The 21,757-nt window shown below is 44.1% G+C and overlaps 2 protein-coding genes across 3 annotated transcripts in view; one reads left to right on the forward strand and one right to left on the reverse strand.

Moving 5' to 3' along the window:
• Positions 1–6,935: 6,935 nt before the first annotated feature.
• Usp12-46 (Ubiquitin-specific protease 12/46) lies at positions 6,936–18,127 on the reverse strand (the record flags this gene model as incomplete). Its single annotated transcript, XM_089582055.1, has 7 exons — positions 6,936–8,144; positions 10,846–10,989; positions 12,215–12,347; positions 15,033–15,193; positions 16,211–16,726; positions 17,729–17,809; positions 18,080–18,127. Coding segments are annotated over 7 exons (1,185 nt in total), but the record flags the coding sequence as incomplete, so codon positions are not given.
• A 1,223-nt stretch (positions 18,128–19,350) lies between these two features.
• eIF5B (eukaryotic translation initiation factor 5B) overlaps positions 19,351–21,757 on the forward strand; it is a 42,960-nt gene continuing 40,553 nt past the window's right edge. The window contains exons 1-2 of one of the 2 annotated variants that reach the window (XM_089566848.1): positions 19,351–19,641; positions 20,300–20,363. In XM_089566848.1, coding sequence (XP_089422974.1) covers positions 19,601–19,641; positions 20,300–20,363 — 105 coding nt within the window. In that variant the 5' untranslated portion in view covers positions 19,351–19,600. Of the gene's footprint in view, positions 19,642–19,865; positions 19,938–20,299; positions 20,364–21,757 lie in introns of those variants that run through there. The other variant, XM_089566849.1, reaches the window with a different exon arrangement.

The raw sequence follows: 21,757 nt of genomic DNA on the forward strand, positions 1-21,757 counted from the left end.
CCGGTGCAGTGCAACATGGCATGCAGTATGCAGGTGGTATGCATCAGTGGTGGGATAAAGAGCTGCCAGCGACTGATAAGTGTCTTCAATGCGGCGCTTCACTTGATCCGTGTGATGTTCGACACTTGTTGTGGACGTGCCCAGCTACGGATTCTGTGCGAAGACAATTTGCAATCGTGAAAGAGACTGAAAAGGAAGAAAAGAGAAAACTGCGCAAAATGACGAGGACGAAAGGTGTGGCGTTGTGTTGTGTTCGGTGTTGTGCTCGTTCCTTTGCCTTTCGTACTCGTAGTTTTGCGCAGTTTCTTTTCCTTTCTTCGATCATGCACCAACTAGCCCGCACGAGCGTTCTCCTATATAAAAAGGAGACTGGACAATCGCTACATCGGCAACCTTTGCGGCTGACTGAGCAAAGCTAGTCTTCACTGCTTCTATTAAATTTCTCCTATATTCACTTTCTTTTTCTAAATCTATGCCTTGTGGCACAATTCTGGAGTAAAAAGTAACAAATAAAAGATCATTAATCTTTTCTTAACACTAGTTGCGTTTCTTTGCATAGCTTGTGCGCCTAACAGGCAAAGCACGCTTTTCAGGGGGAGAAGGCCGGCTGAGATGGGTAGTGTGATGAATCTCACTGCTGCAGACACTCGGTTACCAATAGGAAGCAACGGCGGAGGATATAGCAGATCAGGGTGGAAAGCGTATCATACACATATTTCGGCTGATGGAGGCATTAAGGTAATCAGTATCATCACATAGCCGGCGCATTTACGGTTGTCTTGATTTTCAGGCAGAGCACAACTTCCCAAAACAAAATTATCGCCCGTTTTTGCTCGGAGAGGGCACTGAACACTGCTTTTCACACACCACGAACCGAAGCTTTAAAGGAAGCGATACATTTGTGACAATAAAACGGAAGCATTATTTCCAGCGGTCACCTAACACATATATAGTCAGACACAACTCAACAACGCAGATGCAAATGCCATCAAAGGACTTGCTGTTTGGCGCCTACTTGCTGTTATGACTTTGAGGGGCACCGGTTACTACGATCTGGAGTTGTGTCCGATATAGAAGATTTTTTATTTCTTAATCCTACTGGTTAGGTAGGCATATTTGCTTAAAGTTTTAACCACACCACCTATGTGAAGGGTTGCAATAAGAAAGTTTTCGAGCGTCAGAAGAAACAACTAACAGTTCCATATTTGTTGCTGCGCATTTATTTTGTACGTTATTTACTTGTTTTTCCCCGCTCTTTCGAAGAAATCGAGCGGGAATTAAAATGTTTGTGGCATTCGCGCCTGCTTCAAAAATATCGTGCCTAGTGACGCCCGTTTACTGGCTGCTGTCAAAGCGCTCCATAGTTGGCGCGACCGAAGTCGCTATTAGCACGCATGACAGAAATCGATAGCGCCTCTGAAGTTTTGTGGGCTTGACTGAAAGTACGAAATAAAGGCTGTTGAAAAAAAAAAGAACGACTTTTGAAAAGTTTCGTCATCTAGTATGATTGAAATAGCGCAAGGCGGAAGGCCAAAGAAGAGAGCGGAAGAAAGAAGGAAACGGACAACAAGCGCTGAACTAATAACTGACATTTATTTGGCACGCTGCGTGTATAAATACAATTAGGCACCAAAATAGAAAACAACGCATAGAGCTCATCCATGCACCCGGATCCCTGCACGCCAACACAAGCTAAGAAGTGCAATTCAGGAAGCGAAATGGTTTTTGTGATAAAGATACTGATGCAGCACTTACACATGTATCCCCATACTTCTTGATATTCGAAGCCTCGATTACTTCCCGGCACAGCTGGTCTTTGTTTGGCCTTCGGCCTTGCGCTGTTTCAATCTTACCATGGATAACCAACTCGCCCATCAGTTCGTGCTTTCAAGATTCGTAATCTAGTGTTTTGTCTAACGGTGTACAACTTTCTAGGCGAAACTTTCTTCAAGCCTTCGGCGGATGAAAAGTTATTTAATCAGTTTTAACAAGGCCATCGCGTCGAAATAGACAAAATTTGTTGGGACACAGCACCCACGGCTACTACGTTTCCGAAATTCTAAAAACTGATATGAATATTACTTACGATGAACAACACGCCTCTCAATAATTAAAGAGCCTAACAGTAACAGTTAAAAGTTAACTATTCAATATTAGTTAACCAGCTTTCTAGTTAGCACTTCTTAACGGTATTCTGATGTACTACTCCGCTGACAATGTTATGACGAAAGAAGCGCTCTTCTAACTCAAAAAACCTATTTTAAAAAATTGTGTAAAGTCTCAGGTGAAACGCCCTGTATTGATAGTTATAGTGAAAACGGTTTTCCGCTCAGAAAGGCTTTTGTCGAGAATTGTTGGGTATGGTTTGGGGTCTGAAGAGAGGAACAGATGGAGGACGGAAGGAAAACGGGCGGCAGAGCTAAAAACGTGCTTCATTACGTCGCGTCCACATACTGCCGTTGTCGTTCCGAACACCAACGGACATGACTGCATCTTACAAATTCACTATGAGTAACCCTGCAAACATCGTTTGTGCTTGCAACACTTAAGTCACTTTTCGTATTTAAAATGGGGCGAGATCATTAGCGCATTTATAGAAGGGCCATAAACAGGCTGTTTTGTCGAAATTAGCAGTATAAAATCAATTATGGTTTGTCGTCAGTTTTGCTTGTTGTGAAGTGGATTTTGGCTCGTTCAGTTGGCTTTACCGCGTCGGAGAAAGCACACTAAATTATTCTACATCATAAAATACAAAAACTGCGTCTACAACACTTGGTGCTGTAGAAATGCGAGCGGCGTCATTTTACCAACGTGAAAAAGTTGGCAGGGGCTTAGCTCTGCTATGCCAGGATATACGTAGCTTGAGCAGTGACGTCACGTGGCTTTGTGCCGGCGGCAGCAGCGCCGCGCCAGCTGTGCGCAGTGACGTCACTCGCTCCTCGCGCATGCGCAGTATGGTCGACGGAGGAAGCTCGCGAAACGGCAAGACTGTGGCCAATGTAGCCCACGCTACAAAACGGGGAAGCCAACTTAAGGAGCTTTCAAAGGCACATTTTTCACCTGCGATATTTCGAACTACATGTCGATTCAGAAAATTTCGAAACTGGGCTCGCCTTCAATGTTGATGGACTTCAATTTTTCAGTATAACCTTGCTCTCTAAAGCAAGAAATTAAAAAGTTGATAACTTAATTATAGTTAATTAATCATATTTAAGTTGAGAGCGCTATCACGTACACAACGTTCGCTTTGCTGTACAATTCCCTGCATAGACCACACCGACGTACATCTGACTCTTTTTAAAACAAGAAACTGTCAAGAATTTAAGTAAAAGTCACTCGGCATATCTATCGGCTGTAGTTCATTTTTAGATGCAGAGTATGATTTCCATTTCTTTCAAGGCGTAGCATCTGTATACTATACCTCACTTTTCGAGGTTGATGCTTTTTTGGTTTGATGCATTACATTTTGTTTTCTTTTTGTTTTCTTTAGTGGTTGTCTGTTTTTCAGGCCATGTTGGTTTGAGTTGATTGTGGCTTCCTATCGCTGGTGTGGAAGTGAAAGTAGTGTTTCCTTTTCTTTGGTATCTGGTTTTGTGCACCTATAAAGCTTCCTTTCTGTAATAAAAATTCAGTTGATAGTCTGCGTCTGTGTCGTGTCTCCTCGTTCACTTTGGACCTGTTTTTCCGCGCTGCCAAGTATGAATCCTCACCAACTAGCCTAATTTTCTGTTCTTATAACAATTTTTGGAGGTTGCATGTCTGGAGAAAATTTTTGTCGATTTCTCTTGAATAGTTTAATCTTACAAGAAGATTAAATTTGCATACATGCACGCTGTCAACACAGCAGGAACCTTCGCCGTCGGACCCGTAGGTGCATCTCTCGGCCCCCACTTCAGCGCGCGGCGGATATGGTACGGCTGCAAGCCGAGGCGTATGCAACTATACGCGCGCCTCTTTCTCGCGTTACGGCGGCATCCGGGAAATGCCTTTGGAGCTTCGTGAGGCTCTGGCTTTCATGCTACCGCCGCATTGAGCCGTTTTTGTCATCCCAACTCAAAGGCATTGAATAAACCTTCCTCTTTGCTCATGCCGCGTTGACTGCGCATTTGTTCAACAGCAAGCAGGTTAATTAAGTTACCTCGGCGAATCCCTCGTGTGGGCGCACGACGCACGATTTTTCCGAAAATAAACCTGTCTACTCGTCTTTACAGTAATTCACTGTTTTCTGTGTGGTACATATGGTTTTATTAATTCGAGGGAAACACCATGAAGTCAGTGATGTTCTGATTTGTATCAAAATAATTCGTAATTAATCCCATCGAACGCATTCGCAACGCACGCTTTTAGCTCATATATCCTCTGCAATCTCAACCATCCTAAAATAATTCATAGGCTATCTCGTCGTCGAGAGTAGATGCAAGCATGGAATGCACTGCAGGAAAGGAGGTGTATCGCTATTCCAGGACGGCGCATAGATACCGATAGCCGCACCAGCGCTATGGACCTGGCCGGACGCCGCTGCGCTTCGCACACGAGTTAGCCCGAGCTCTCTACTTCCGGGTAACAGCCGCCCGACTGTCGGGGACTGGATGAGTGCGCACAAACCTACACTGAAATCGCCGAGCACTATAGAGTTGGAAGAAGGTCTCTAGCCACTACCGGACCCGGAACTTTAAGCAACAGAGAGGCTGTCGCTTGGCGACGCCTGCAAGCTGGGAATTTCCCAAATCCAGTCTGGTGTTTCCTCACGCTAACAGAAGATAGGCCTGATTATAAGCTTAAAATCTGCGGAGAAGGGGGCACTCTTGATCATATAACCTGACAATGTCTTGACTCCCCAGGCGTCAGGGAGAACATTAAAGGTAGAGATGCCTGGGAGGCCTTGCTGCAAAGCGAGTGCCCCGCCGAACAGCAACAAGTCATCCGTCTGGCGACGGAAGACGCGAAGAAACACTGTACCTTCGCCTGTCTTTAGTCGCGGAAGCCCCGGGCCCCGCCCCTTGAGCCTGCGCGCCAGGGGCGGGGAGTAGGCCTGGGCCTCCTACATCGGTGGAAAATAAAGTTCTTCTTCTACTACTACTACTCTCGGGTGTAACGAATTACACGTGACGACCTATATGTGCACGCACACACGTATGCACACACACGCACGCAGCTGGACAGGTTGCTTCGGCGGCTACAAAACTCATCACGAGTATCTCGCCGAGTTCGGGGTTAAGTGTTAGCGTGCACACAAAAAATGCTGATGGTGTAATTTGGCGTAAATCTAGTGTGTAAGCGAAAGCTTCAGAACGTTGTGCACGCTCCTAGTCGGTTTCTGCTCCATGCTTCCTCTTCTCCGCTTCGCGTTGCCGCGTAAGCCTTGCGAGCCGCCGAGCGACAACGGCTGGATGCTCCGGCTCTTCGTCCATTGCCAACTGCCGCAGAAACGTGTGCCGCTGCGCGGCACACGTGGCTGGTCCGTGACGTCACATCATGACGTCACTCAAGTGATCACCCATATGTCGAACTTTGACCTTGAGACTGGGGTGGGCCAACCTTGGTCCGGCCTATGGACCATCTTGGTGCAGCACCCAGATATGCACCATGGTTCTACTATGGTTTCAGCTAAGGTCAAATTAGTACGATCTGCGATTGAAGCCCGAGGTCCCATAGTGAAGCCTTTGCTTAAAAAAAATGTGCCACTAGGACTACGCATGCGCCTCAGGCTGCAGAACCGAGGTGACCGAGGCTTCTTCGCGCCGCGCACTAGCTTCGCCCTCCACGGGACTACGCAGACACTATTGTTGATGCATGAGCTGCTCCGGTGGTGCAGTACGTAGGCCCCTGGGGTGAAGGAATTGAGCCAAAACTCGTTTAGGTTCGGCTCCGTGTTGGCCCGACGGCTTGCAACATGGCGGTCATCGCAACAAGTGCACGCAAAACTATTTGAATATACTGACAACAGATGTGTCACTTTGAGGGAAGCAATTGCATGAGGGCATAGGCAGCGATGCTTATCGTGCTGACACATAAAGGAAAGGCGTAAATCATTGTCACACCTTTGTTAACATGCTCATTTGCGCCTTCATGCACTTGACAACAGTAGTGGTACAGCCAGTTCTGTTGATGCGCAAGCTAGGAAACCTCTTCTAGTTCAGGCTAGGAAACCTCTTCTATATGTGGGCTACTTACATCCCACATAGCACAGTAATATTTGAACATTCACCTATCCGGCTAGGAAGTGCACATGTGCTTTGTAAACCTGCGGTCCTAGCAGCCTGCAGATGCAATAGCAGCAAGCTAAAGAGTTCGGATCCACCGTGGTTCAACATAGTGCTTAAGACACCCGATAAGCCTTGCACACGGCATGTTGAATACAAATATATTTAAGAAGTTCTGCCAATACACTTCTCCTTAAAAAAAAAGTGTGCACTCAACTGCATCAAGCGTTAAGAAAATATTCTACAAAAATAAAAAACCCTCAGCATTACTTAATATGCTGATAACTAAGCACTAAGCAATGCCGTTATTAGCAGCCACTTCACTCTATTCGCAGTCCGTGTCCTAAACAAAGCACAAATGTGAAATATTTGTGGAATGAGCACCCTGTGCCAGGCAACAATTGCTAACTAATCCTTTGATGCTATAGTTTGGGTTTCTTTAAGGCAGTCTACTAATTTCTGTATTCTTTCATACACTTCCAGTCTTCTAAAAAAAAAAAGCTGGTTTAAAACAGTAACCTTCTATTTCATAGAAATACACTTTATGCTAGATGACCGATAACAATACCCCATTTGTGTTCTTACAAGATGTCAATTTTGTTGTCTGCCATAGTACAAAGTTATGTAGAGGGTGTGTCATATCTGGCAAAACACCCTGCATGTAACTGCATGTCTGCATAGCTAAAATGTTCGTATTGTATGAAGCGAAGGAAATGACATGTACACAAAACATTGCATCCAAAGCTTTAATAAGAGGCGATGCAACTGTACAATATTATACACTGTGAATGAGGCTCTTATTCTCTTCTTACACTTTTTACACATGCTGCATAATGCTACAAACAAAAACACATTCTCACCTTAATCTGTGTCTTGTGTCTTTTGTACAACTTTGTTTGATGGGCACTCTTGATTCACTCCTTTCTTGACTAAGTCTGCAACTATTTTTGACATCTAACAAAGAAACGACACGATCAAGAAATTTACCCAAAATGCAAAAGAGTCACATCTCTCCTCGTGAAACATTGTCACCCTTGAAACATTAAAAACTGAGAACAAAGAAGGAAAAAAAAAAGTCCTTCATTTTGAATTTGTTTGCTTCATATTGCCTATTTACCACAGAAGGTGACACTTCTTGTTCCCAAAGCCCCAATGCTAGAACTGTCTCTCAATAAAACCTAGCAACCATAAATTAATCTGTACACCACCCCAGAACCCCCAAAACCTAACGCTATATCTATACGAACAACTACACAACAGCAAGGCAGCTTCAGCACTCGAAAAAAAAAACTCGGGCCTGAACCAGTTGCTCAAAACCGTGGTCTCATGAGGCCGTACGGCTGCTCTGTTACCCACAAATTCAGCGCTGCTAGTGCCTGCTCCTGAAGAAAGACATCAGCAGAGTGCTTAAGAATCTGCTTTGCTGTTGATAGCCCCTTTCCTTTCTGTGATGCGGCCGTAAAAAACTTTATTATGTACACGCCGTTTGTTCAGACAAATTTCATCAACAGCCGCAGTGCTACATCCACTCAACTCTGCGCAGGACACATGTCACGGTTTTTTTGGTGCCTGTTCGACCTGCCTGGCCAACCTCTTTACAAATGCAAAACTGTGCCGCTGTGCTGTGCAGGTCTTCTTGTCCAGCGCCGATGAGTCCCCGTGCAGCGCGGTGACAAATGGTAGCTGCCTCTGCTTCCGACCTGCCTCTCTTGGACCTTGGTCAATGGCCACCAGGAGCAGAGAAAGGTGCTGCTCTGGCGCAGGACAAGGCCCCCGCACAGGTGGCTAAGCCCCCCCTGTCGTCTCCCCGCCCACCCGTCTTCCATGCTGGTGTCGATGTCACTCCCTTGACTGGTAAAACAAAATGTAGCCCGACTCCGATGTCTTTGGCGTATCCGACGTGAGTCCGTAGAAGTCCTCAATCGCCGATGCATCAATTTTCTGCAACAATTTCACACAATAGACAGGGTGAGAAATGCAAGGTCTCCTTGATGATCATACAGTTTTGAATTCTTAGCCCTCTAAAGTGCTTTGCACACAATCGTGCACACTGTGAACTTACAGCATTTTCTGTCTGGCACTAATTTCTCCTTTTCAAGTGAATTTAGCTTCCTTGACCTTGCAAATAGGGCACTCCTTAAGGGGGGACACTGGTCTTGAAAAGAAAATTTTATTAATTTAGTCATAGTTATGAAATTTTCAGGGCACATGTATTTTTGTGCGCTGATTCTAGATATGTCATTTAATTTCATGTAAAACAATTCCTTGAGCACTTATGCACTTTTTATGCATGCATTTTGCGGAGAGTTTTGAAGAAAATTTGCTGCAGGAAACTCGCTGAAATGTATGCCATTAGGTTCTCTTGACACCAAGGAACACAATAAGGGTAAAATTATCATCCTGGCTATCATAGAACTTGAGTAATAGGGTACTGAAGCTGCCACTTCACACACAGAAATACACATTTTCCTTCTCATTTCTGAAGCGACACCTTCAAAACTCTATAACTTAAGTTCTATGATAGGCAGGAAGACAATTTCACCCTTATTGTATTCCTTGGTGTCAAGAGAACCCAATGGCATACATTTCAGCGAGTGTCCCGCAGCAAATTTTCTTCAAAACTCTCTGCAAAATACTAGCATAAAGAGTGCATGAGTGCTCAAGGAATTGTTTTACATGAAATTAAATGACATATTTAGAATCAGCACACAAAAATACATATGCCCTGAAGATTTTGTAACTGTGACTTCATTAATAAAAATTTTTTTTTCAAGACCAGTGTCCCCCCTTAATGCCAACTAGCAAATGCAGCCACAAATATTTCCCAGAACAGTGAGCTTAGTAGCCCATATTCCATCATTTTCTTCCTGGCGTAGTATACCACCAGTACTAAAGTAAGTCTTGCTTTTTTTTTCTGGCAGTTTAGCATTTATGAACCTTTGGAACACAAAATTATTCCACATCCCCTAGGTTGTTGATTGCATAAATCTTAGCGTTTTAGCACTATGTACTATTACATTTTCCTAGCACTACGTACTATTACATTTTCCAATTACTTTGACTGTAAGAAATTTTGTATATGCTTGCAAAAAATTAACCATTGGTGTTTTCCGTTGGGAAAACAAATGAACTGTCTTTCTTTAGGCTAGATATGCTATTTACGTAAGCCCAAAGATAATTGTTTTGAATCGATATGATATCTGAAGTCTGAAACAATTTAAGTATGTGAAACGCGTGCACGCACATTGGTCCACTTTCATGCTTACTTCGCTGATGAAGGAATGATGGAAGTAAGTTGAATGTTAATTTCAATGCACAGTTTTAATTAGGGGATAGTTCCACAACGGTTCCACTGTAGCTTCAGTGTCGAGCACGTTTGGCCTAGTGACACTGAGAAAGCGGTATGTAACCAAACCTCTGTCGCCTGGCGTGCTGGGGCAACATGTCATTGCACAAAGTGCATCACTGCCAGTCTGGCTGCACTCTAATATTGCTTTTGCACCACCAGCAAGCGTCATAATAAAGTTTTTCTTTTTTCCTTTCTGGTACAAACACCCCATACAGGCCCTGCAGTGTAAATGGCAGAGTTCAAAGCATCTCTGAAGAATCGGAGTCACTGCATTTCTGTTGCGTTGCCCAAACCATCAAAGAATGCCTCTAGGCAGCAGAGTACAGTCTAATTACCATAGGACGAAAACAGGGGTGCCTTTATAACGCATGCAAAAAAAGAGGCACTTTGGTAGGCAGTGTGGCGGGAGCGCGTATCTCACGCATACGTCCACTGTTTGAAATTTCGGGAGTAGTACCACGAAGATCTTACCACGGCACTCATTTCCAAATGGCAAAAGATCAAAGTTTACAGAATTTTTGAAACATAGATGTTGTTCATGAACTATCCAGTCCAATATGTCAATGTTCTAGTCTGATTTCACGTCACTGAAGTTTCCTCTTCAGTGAAATTTGTAAAGATCCCCGTGAATTTTGTAGTAGCAAGGTTCAACTGCATTATAATAACAAGGAGAAATCTCTCAACTCTGATAGCAATCAACATGGGCATGCTTAAAGCAAATAAAAATGCACTTTCAACAAACACTCCTTACTGTTCTGCGATATTTGCTGTAAACCCCATGCACAAAGACACATGGCAGGGTTATACATGGCATTCTGAAGCATGCAGTTCTTCTGTAAAGCCAATCAACAAGAAGCCATGCTCTTGCTAATGACAGACAAGTACAACTAAATGGTCACCTACACTTTAGCTGTTGCCAAGTATAACTATATTATCCTAGCTTCATCTCAGCAAGTGCATAAATATGTCACAATGACACAATCTAATCCTGCGTAAGTGGCAGCGATTCACTACTCACTGAAAGAGCTTTGAAGGTGGATACAAGATCTGTAGTATTCTCTGCAACAGACTGTTGCTACTGCACACACACTACTACTTGCTATATGCCCGCAAATCTAAGATCAAAATCTAAGAAGCTAAGATCACAAGTGCCAAAAATGGCTAGTGTTATGTTGGGGATAGTTACATATCCGGGCATTAAAGTAATTGGAAGCTTTTAAAATATAGACAGAGGAAGTCAATCCTACTTTTTTGCAATTCAAAGGAAAGCAGTCCTGTACAGAGAGCACTTACATCAACAATGTCATCATCGAAGAGGAGCCAGAGGCCATGGCTTTTAACTATGGAGATGTAATGTCCTCTGTTGGGACCACTTCCACAGTGGATGACTACTGCTACCAGATCATACATCCGGTCAGGGTTGTAGGCATCATCAGACTATGGGAGCAAAAGAAAGCAGTTTGAAAAACAACAATGCATCACCATCCCCGAAACAGAAATTTCAATGCAATAAATGTTCCTATGTGCTAAAGGTCTTCGCCATGACTTGCACCTTTATCTATCACTCTATTACACGGGAACACTGTATTGACAACAGCGCCACAGAAGTTATAGCGGCGAGGGTTGGAAGTCATGCGGGCAGCCAGCATTCACATCTCTAGAACCCGTCAGCAGCACAATGAAGGGTGGCATGGATGGTGAGGCTGTCCAACTCAAGTCGGATGCCATTAAAGTGGTGAAAATGGCGACAGCCTTCGTCATGACATGCCTTTTCCCACAGAACACCACTGTAATGTGGAAAAACCACCCTAGCTGGTGTTCAACCTGTCGCTAACCTGCATTTGGAAATCCGTTTTTTTTTTTCCTGGTCCCTGGAACCGCCGCTATCCCCTTTGAAAAAGCACTGAAACTTCGGAAAAGGTCTCTACCTACTCTCTAATAAGGGTCACTCGAGCAGACGACCCTTCTGTGACTAAATTGTGCTGCTCTTGCATGCATTTTTGATGAAATTTGATGTGAATTTTGGCGATATGAAATTAATATTACAATCTATCTGTTCACTATAATGAGGTTAGACTAAGCAAACAGCATTAAAAATGTTCCTTTTTATCCGATTCCCAGAAGAGCAAAGAAGGCATGTGATGGTATAGTAAGATGAAGTATGCAATGCATTAAAACCTCCAGCACCCATGCCTGATCTGAGCTTTACACTGGTGTTGACATTCAAGGATAAGGCCCACAAACTAACAATGTAAAGAGTGGCTATGTTTTAAAGGCTAGAAATGTCAAGAATGAACAGCACAAAGAGGAAGTTGCCACTCAGGTTTGGTGATTCAATAAGATGGCCCAAAGCCGAAGGTAATGCCAGCATCTGTTTAATGTCAGCAGGATTCAGCAGGATAAACAGTGCACAAACAGAAGCTCAATTAAACTGAACAAGGCAGCTTTGGAACCCACCATGTTCCTCATGCATAAATGATACCTGCCTAATTCCAGAAATAGCACGGCACAAACTCTACGAATATTTTGCAATGCTGATGAGGATAATGTGAGATCATTCCTACGTGCCATGACTGTCTTCTACACGAAATGTCTTCCTTTGAATTACTGACTTTCACAGCATAGGGCTCGCAAGGATCAAATTCAATGTCACAGTGCTTACCGTATTGAATAACCTTAGTTCAAGGGGAAATACAACCCTGTAGGAAAGTTTGGTGTGCCTGTTCTGCTGCTCCGTGTACTTGAAGCGCTTCAGGTGCAATGCCAGGATCATGGGCAACTTCTTTACCCTCATCCTGTGGAGAGAGAAAAATAAAAGATCGAAACAGTTTGCTCAGGACACAATACACTCGACAGGGGCGGCAGATAACTCCATGTGTCAGCATAAAGTCGTGCATTGATTTCCAGGTAACCTCCTTGGAAAACTGTGTTGTTTCAGTAGAGTATGCCTTCGCAGCTGCTTACCTGTAGACTTAAAGGGACACTGAGGAGAGCACTATTAATATATTTTTTATAGCAAAATCTGATAGTTCGGCATGTCATGGCTTTGTTGCCACTTGGCCGGCAGCGAAAAATGCATTTATTTCTAAGAAATTTGGATTCGAAGTTGAAAAGGTTTTTCCCGCCGCTGTGATTCAAACTTGGGATTCGGCTATGACGACAGAGGACTAAGTGACGTGAAACATGACGTGACATGACGTAACGCAGACTCCGTGATTTCTGCCGGCCAGCAGTGCGGCCTAGCAGCAGCCGAAAAGAAAGCTACCGCCGGCCGCACGTTGAAGGCATCTATCGGCTATTGCGGCCGTCGCTACAGTCGCTTCGCTTACGTTTTGCACCGGCGTTTTGCGAGCGTTACGATGGATCTCGTTCTCGAAGTCGTCAACGAAGTTCTCGCAAATAGACACCTTTAGCATACCGTGTACCTTGATACCGCTAGCGGAATACCGGGAGCCCGCCTAACGCCGGCGAGCAGGCGCTGATTGGTCCCGATGCTTCAGGCGAGCGCGTAGCTGCCCGGCACGTGGCGCCATCTGGCGACGTCAAGGAGATTTGCGCATGCATTGGCTGCGCCTCAGTGATTTGTGCTTCTCGTGTCCTAGCGTTGCTAGAACCATTGGTTCTAGCAACACTGTTTTGTTATATGACGTCATGACGCTTGTACTTGCGAGTTTGGCCTGTGGCGGCGATACCTGTATTTTGGTTCTTGCTCTTTTCTACGTTACAAGAGCTTTGTTGTCAGTATGAGTGGCGTTTTTGTAATCAGGAGCTGGTATTCTGTCGATACAAGCCAACTTCAATTTCTCCTCAGTGTCCCTTTAAAGGTGCACTGAAGAGGAATCTGAACTCGTCTTTTTGCCGCGGGAACTAGATCTACATGTTCCTAGCATTCTTAGAAACTGCGACTTATTGCCCTGTGTGGCCAATTTCCCTAATTAAATCGAATTAACGTCCGGCTCCCGCCTTTTTTTTTAATTCTCCCTCGTACGGTGGGCGGAGTCGACCAACGCGTGGAGTGCCCTTCAGCCAGCTCCGTGGAGGCTTTGCTTTCGCTTCATTTTGTTTTTTAGGTTTCCGTGAATAAATAGTTTAATTTGCAGATAATATAACTGCAAAATAAGCCCGCAGAAATAAAAATATGCGCGGACTATTTGCTTCTACGGACTACTACGTATTACTCTGCCGATGACAGAGCGGCAAGCTGCCACGGGACAGGGTGAAAGGCACTCCCCGCGTTGGTCGACTCCGCCCACCGTACGAGGGAGAATTAAAAAAAAAAAAAGGCGGGAGCCGGACGTTAATTCGATTTAATCAGGGGAATCGGCCACACAGGGCAATAAATCGAAGTTTCTAAGAATGCTCGGAACGTGTAGATTGAGTTCCCGCGGCAAAAAGACGAGTTCAGATTCCTCTTCAGTGCACCTTTAATAACAACTGATATGCAGAGAATGTGCGCAAGCTTGAAGCAACTGGGCTCAAGTGTCTAAGAAGCTGAATACACTGGCAGAAATTTCTTTGTAGCTTAACAGGACACACAACTTTTATTGGACAAGACAATAAATTTTGTAAGCCAACCCTCCTGCATATCACAGTTGGCCACATCAGAATGACAAAGCTCTAACTAGAAGGGTTGTGAAGGCTACAACAAGGGGTGCAGCAGAGAAGTACAACACACATACTAGAAGGTTCAACTCAGAAGTATCTGATATAAACAAGCAGTTGTTCGACTCTTTCCCCAATAATCTCCTTTTCTTTTTTACCTAAGCTTTTGCTTCCCAGAGAAGCATGTATATATATTTAAATTGAACAAAACAGAGTGCATGCTCCCCTAATGCTTTACCTTCTCTCCAGTAAAGCACACCAGGTTCCACATTTAGTGAGTGCCCTTCCTCAAGATTGTTTCACAATTCCGTGTTCATAAAAATCGCTTGTAAACACAGGTCATAGTGCCTGCAGCATCAAGTGTACAGAGCAAAACCCACCGTTTTTACAGTACCACTTGCCAGAACTTGTAGCTTGGCAGTTGATACACATCATTTGCGTAAAAAGGCAAACGCAGGACATGGTATCGCAGGGTAGAACGATGACCAAGGCATGCTTTTTGATACCCCATTCTGCAGCTGCCTGTCTTACAACATTTTCTACATGTCTACTGCCTTTACAATGTACTGCTACGCCCCGTATAGACTTTAACCAAGACCAGGCAATAACTGGTCGCAACAAGCTTTGCTGTTGTAAATAATGGCAGCAAAGCACAAGTCAAGGCTCCCTGTCTCAACGCATATGAAAGTTTCCATTTTAAACCCGTCCATCGAAGAGAGGCAAGGAACTATACACACTTTTTTAATGTATTAAATCTGCTTCAACATTTTTTCTTCACAACAGATAGTGTTTGGTCAGCTGTGTGCATGAAGTTCAGAGTGCATACGCAGCATGCAGGCGACACAATGTTCAAAGCTCTTCACTGTGTGGACACTTGCCTTTTCTGTGCTTCCTGCTTGCTACAGCAGTTTTCACAGTAGTACTTGTGCTCACTGCAGAGCGTCTCAGTGTTGCTAAACCCTCTTAGGCAATGCGTTATGGATGTGTTTTGGCTCACGTCCACAGAGAGGTCTAAGAAGTCCTCATCTTTGCTGCTTACCTGAAATGCGAGTTCAGTGAAAACTATTAGAACACCAATGAGAAGCAACTGTGAGAAGATACTTAACTTCCATTTCAAAATAATAAGAAGGTAGTGATGCAACTTGTTATGCTGTGTTGGCCATGATGCTCCATGTCACTGAGCTCCACCAGCACTATACTGAATCTCCATATCAGTGCGTGCTCTCTCCTTCACATTATAAATCCCCTGTCTATATCATATCACACTGCAAGCCACACAGATCTTTTTAATCAGATAGCATCCCACATTGTGCAGCCAACAAAAGCTTAGCCATGATTTTAAAAGGCCCCGAAATGTTTTGCAACGAGAGTAAAAAAAAAAAGCAGAAAACTGATATTTGATCACCCATCATCCTCGAGGAAAAAACTTCCGGAGATATCAGCAATTTAAAATGTGCCGGTGCGCAAAGTGCAGGAATGAAAATTTTCAAACGTGAGATGAAAATTATCGGCTCACTTTTAGGGACTTGTATGTGGCATGAATGCTCAATAGCATTTACTCTAATCTTTGCATTTTACAGTCACTTTCAAAACTATTTCATGAGCCCTTGAAAATATTTTTTACACTGTGCCTATGCATCTCAAATGAGCGTTGTGCCAATATTATACTCTTGCATAACTGATTTTGGTTAGTCATAAAACTATACTATATGAGACAGCGCAGAATGAGAAAACAATGTTGGTTCAGATGAAAGCTGACATCATGCCTGTCTGTCTCTTCGTTAACTAATTGGTCTAACACCTGCATTCCCTTAAAGAACTGCCAGGTTAAAGCTATTAAGTTAAACTCCGCTTCATCCATCCTGCCTTGGGCTAAAGTTTCGATGCAGCATTTACGAAAGTTTCATTAAAGCTATTCACTGAAACTTGTGGAATGTTGTTGCTAAGCTCTGATGACCAAAAACGGCTACCAAAGTAGATGGATACGCCTTCAACCCTAGCCTGCTCTGCCCCCAAAGGAATATAGTGGCTGGATACAAACAGGGAGGACACTAACCGTCTCGCAGTTTAGGCATCGCGTCTCATTGGTGAGTGTCCCCTGGAAGATGTCGTGCACCCAGGTGGGTTCGGGCTTGGGGGGCTGTGTGCCACCTGCCTGGTTCTGCGCGCTCAGTGTCGCGCCTGCCGAGGCCATCGGACCGCCCGGAGGGTGTGCACCGTCACTGGTGCACTTGTTTCCCTTGGAGTTGGCCTGGGAGCCCTGCTGCTTCTCAGCCTGCAGGATGTCGGCGATGGTGTTCAGCAGGTAGTTGAGGAACTCGTGCGCATCCTGCTGCATGTAGTTGTCGAAGAGCTCGTTCTCCTTGCGCAGCCGCGCAATGAACTTCTTGGGCGCAATGGTGCCCGTCTTCTTCTTCTGGTTGGCGATGCTGTGGAACAGGTCAGCCAGGCAGGTGAGCAGCGTCTCCTTCGTACGCTTGTTGCGTGCCTTGTACTCCAGCACTTTGTCCCGGAATGGCTTGCAGAAGTACAGTGCTTGAAGCACGGAGTTGCAGTAGCAGGTGTTGCCAAACTGTGCGGGGCGGCAGAAAGTTGCAATCAGTGGGAGAGCGGTGGCCACATCAAAATCCATATAATACAAGACCTATGCCCTTTGCACTTGCAATTATATATGGAAGTTTTATCTCACCGGGGAGCAAGAAGTGTTGCAGCCATGTGGCCAAAATTAGTTTTGTTTAGGGTACTCCAAGCTTTTTTACGAGAGATCAAAACCAGCATTTGGCACACATTTTACATTTCTCTAAAACTCTTGTGCTCTGTATCCTGACTGAGGAAACCCATGGCACCGCTAAAACCTGAAACATAACCCATGCCCCTAACGATAGCACAAGACTGTAGGGCCCATTATAAAACCATGACGATGATATGAGCTAAGAAAGTGGTACGAACATGAAAATAAAGACAAAAGAACAGACACTAAGTTGGCAGCATAGTCATCAAAAACAAAATGTCAACGAAGCCAATGAAATGAATGAATTACTCATTCATTTAGCACAGAGAAAATTGCAGATATATTGCAGGAACTTATGTTAATAAAATACAAGATGCACAGCAAGAAAAAAACAAAAACGCACGATTATCACTGATGAAAATGTATTTGTTCTACGTGTACACAATTAATTCCCTTCGTCAATGTAGACACAGTCCATAAATCTAAATATTACAGGGCATGAACTTAGGATTAAAGCATAATAGTGAAGTAAATACTCGTTTTTTTACCCTCATCACTCTCCATTCATGATTTACATGTGGATTGTCACATGTCCGCATTACTTCACGTTCACACTACCTTTGCTTATATACAAGATTCACAGTTAAGTGCGTTTGCCCATAAAGAAAGTGTCACATAACCTCTCACATTAAAACACGAACTTAATGGGCAAAAAGTTTGCTATAAAACACACCCTATCATAGCATAGCATCTGTTTTACAAAACATTTAGTAAGCTTCAGAGGCTGTTTTACCATGAATATGGGACCCAGTCACACTGGACTGGAAAAATGCACATACTTACATTTACAAGACCAAAATAGTGCTCATTTGATGGAAACTGATCGTGACCTATCTCCTTCTCCAACAATGATCCATTTGCTCCCTGAATAAAGAAAAAGAATGGAACAAGAGGTTGTTATTTCACGCAATAAAAAGAAATATCGAAACAGCTGGTATCGACAACCGTCGCTACCCGAAACTGTGATCCGAACTAAGAGCCGCGAACGACTAGTTGCGCAACAAGGATCGCAAGGAGGTATACGCCCACTTAATTTGAACTATATCGCCAGGACACTAAAACTTGCAAAGCAAAGAAATCGCCCAACTAGAAAGCTTAAGATGTTTCTGACGAGCGGCAAGTGCAAAAACTAACAGCTGCGTCCGCCGACGGCTGATCAGTTGCGTGCAGGAGAGAGAAAAAAAAAAAAAATCATCACCGACCATCGCGTCTCCTTTCACAATCCGTTTCGGAAACCTGTGAACGTAATACGCTAGGAGAGCAAGCACGTCAGTTCCTGTAACAAGAACTAAAAGCTCGCGGTCCGAAACGGCAAGATTCAATTAAACAAGAGTCACACGCATCGCAAGACCCTACGGTACATGATTTTGAATCTCGTGGACGCTCGCTACACCGGTCACCTGGCGAATTTATCGCCCCAACGCATCCCAGCAGACACACTCGAGTAGCCGTTTTCGACGGAACTGTGTCCAAGATCGACAGTCTCTTATCAGAGATGTCGATGGCTTTAGGCGCATTATCAGAGCTTGTATATAACTCTCACGCAACCGGGTTCGCGAGTGTCGGCGACTCGCAGACACGGCCCAAAGCTATCCGGCCATCAGATCACATTAATGGGAATCGTGCGACTACTACTATCAAATTATCGCACGTCGCACCGCGACAACAAGAAATAGAGCTCGGTTGATTGCAAATTTAGACATTAAGGTGGCATTCCACGGCGAAATCGGCCTATTACACTTGCGAGTAGTCGGCTCACAACCACTGGTCCCCTGACGTCACCGTAAAAAATTATTAAGAACTACTTCAACGATGACGACAAAGGCGTTGATCAGGATTAAAAAGAAGTCCAGGATGCTCACCATTTTTCATTTTTCACGCGTCAAACCTTGAATGCCTTCCTTGCTTTCAACAGCGCCATTTTTGTTGGCTGCCGGAATCGGCCACAATTAGCCGCACATTCGTAGTTCTTAAAGCTTCTCGTAGAAACAGCCAAATATGTTTTTTATTCAGCGCATTAATAACAAAACTAAATATTTTTATTGTAGCGCACCTTCTTCTAGTGTTGTAGCTCTGGCGTGTGCACTTAAATCAACTGCCGCAGTAAGCTTCACTGACCGCATGCCACCCTTCTAATTATTTAGCAATATAATTCCTTTTGATGTCAAATAGTGCTTTTGTCGCGTAAATTTTGCAGATGAAAGGACTAGCACGCTTTGTCAAAGGGCGATATGCACTGACAAAACCGAGAAAACATGGAAAAAGTGCGCGAAGCGCTCTTTCGCAGCAGACGAGCACTCCCTCTCTCACTTTCTGTTTTGTGTAACGATTACGCGCAACTGCGTAAGTGGCTCAATCAGAAAATTGCGCCTTCATCTAACGAAGTCGTGACTACAGCCTCTATCTGCTGATTGCGCGTGCAACAAATGCACACTTTACGCGTCAGTAAAGAAAAAGTTTCTAAGCGCCCGCTTTATTTTACTGCGCGTCTGCTACACTGCGGCGATGCGTGCTCTGAGCGGTAGATGTCTCTCAACGCGGCAGCGTGGCCTAGTTCATAAGGGTCTGTACATGCGAGTTCACGGAAACTTGTGTTTTGCTGGTGCTAATACTAAACCTATAGTGTTGTATATAACAGGAGTGCGGTAAACAATCATGGGAAAAGACAGGAAGACCAAGAAAGACAAGCTAGACGAGTAAGTAGTCGGTGAGACTCACGCAATGTACCTCAGCTCGGTGCAATGCATCAACCGTATGTCGGCGACAATAAGCCTAACATTTTAATGAAAAAAACACGTGCCCGTACAACGTTAGTGTTCCGTGACAGCCAAAATGTACTACAGAGCAACCAAGTATTAGTGCGAAACATCACTTAGTACTTGTGAGCGCTTTCAGATCACGTAGTGCCTTGACAGGTTCAGGGTCAATGACGGCGCTCCACTGGCTACCGGCGGTGTGGCGTAGTCGCTTGTGCAGCAGCCGGCGATCAAAGGTTCTGCTCGTTTTCGTGAAAACTAATGCGCGTTTGGCTTACTGCTAAGGACGTTTGTCCGAGATGTTAAAAAAAATCTGCTGCTGTTTACGTTAGTGGAGGTGCTGTAAACGTGTCCCATATCAGGACATCGCAATGTGTGCGGCGTGGCATAGTTCAAGAAGGGCCAATATTTGTTCTGCTGTTGATTTTTGACATGTTCAGTTTGTGTATGCTGTTGGAGTGTGACAGCGTTTGCGTAAAGTAAACAACATTTGTCCGCAGTGTGTTGACATGTTGATTGCACGATTTTAGCCGCGGTTCGGGCTTGAAATTAGTGAAGTATTCAGTGCAGAGTCACATGCGCGATTTTTCGCCTACAGTGATGACACCATGGTGCAAGACATGGACAGTCTCACCATTACTGACAAGGGTCCCAAGAAAAAGGTGAGCAAAGTACTTAGTGTGCTGACCTTGTTTTGGTTCTCTTTGTCTCAGGGATATGGAATTTTAGAATTGAGACATTGGTTTGAAAGAACCCTGGTAGTAAAGCTACAGCAGTTACTTTTAAGAAGGTCTGAGTGTGCCATGTGACATCATGGTCTTGAGATTTCAAGCTTATCTGTGCTACTGAGATCAAAGGTCACTGCCTTGTCAGTGCTTGGCAAAATTTGTGCCTTTGTCTGTGGCGACATATTTCAGAACAGTTTTAGGGAGCATTGCCATATTATAGTGCACACAGCTCTGTGCACACATGTCTGTCTGTCAAAGCAGTCAAATGAGGCCATTGTTTGGCAGTGATGGCAAAGGTCATCAGCGAAAAATGGTTTATGGCTCTTATTAGTTCATGACAAACTGCTGGTGGACTGACCTGACTGCAGAACACAGAAGCCTAGAGCGCTCTTATTGACCGCTATGACATGTCATGATCAGTTACAGCTGGCCACTATGACTGGCCTTATAATGGCTGCCATGTCGGAGGCCAGAAGCATGGTAGAAGGCTGCACATCTGTCTGATCCGTTTATTGCTATCACCTAAAACTTGCACCATGCAAGCAAGCTACATGCATGATGAATTATTGCGGCACCCATGACTTCGTTTGCAGGCCTGCTTGTTGTGTTTTTGTTATATGATGCATAATTTTTTTTTTCTAAGGGAATATGTCTTTAAGGAGATAAAATTACAATTTATGTCCATTCGCGTACGGCTGCATGGTTGCAAAGGAAACTTGTGCAGCTTTGATAAATCTTTACCCTTGTATAAGCCTGTTGTTACAAAGCCACGACACACTGTTTGCACACATTACTGTATGGAGATTGCATACAAAGTTTGACATCAGCATGCTCTCAGTAGCGAGCCAGCACTTTTCAGCCAAAATGGTGTGTCAGGAAGCTTTTTCAAGTAAAAGAGAGCTTCAATGTGTGACTTCCAGCCAGTGGTCAATAGTTGCTTGCCTCTCATTCTATGATAACTTTTGTGGCTAAGATGGGAAGACATGTGTTGGATAAAAATTGTCTATTGTCCTTTGAATTAGCCTATTTCAAAACTCCAATCAGCTGCACAAAATGGACCAGATGCCCATCGTTTCAAATTTATGACGTACCTTATGTGATAACCCTTTAATCGGACCCCTGATACTATAAACAAATATTGATGTCTCTGATTGTAGTAGCGGTAACAAATGTTTGATATTAAATTTTGAACATGCGTATATTAGCATAATGTAGAAGTAGTTATTTTTTCTTTGATTTCTTTATAATTATTGTAATAAAGGGTTAATTGACAAAAAAAAAATGTCCTGTAGGTGGTTAACTCTTTCGCTACAGTAGGAGAAGTGGCC

The sequence above is a fragment of the Amblyomma mixtum genome, chromosome 1, assembly GCF_055824585.1.
Source record: "Amblyomma mixtum isolate Tamu chromosome 1, ASM5582458v1, whole genome shotgun sequence".
NCBI lineage: Eukaryota > Metazoa > Arthropoda > Arachnida > Ixodida > Ixodidae > Amblyomma > Amblyomma mixtum.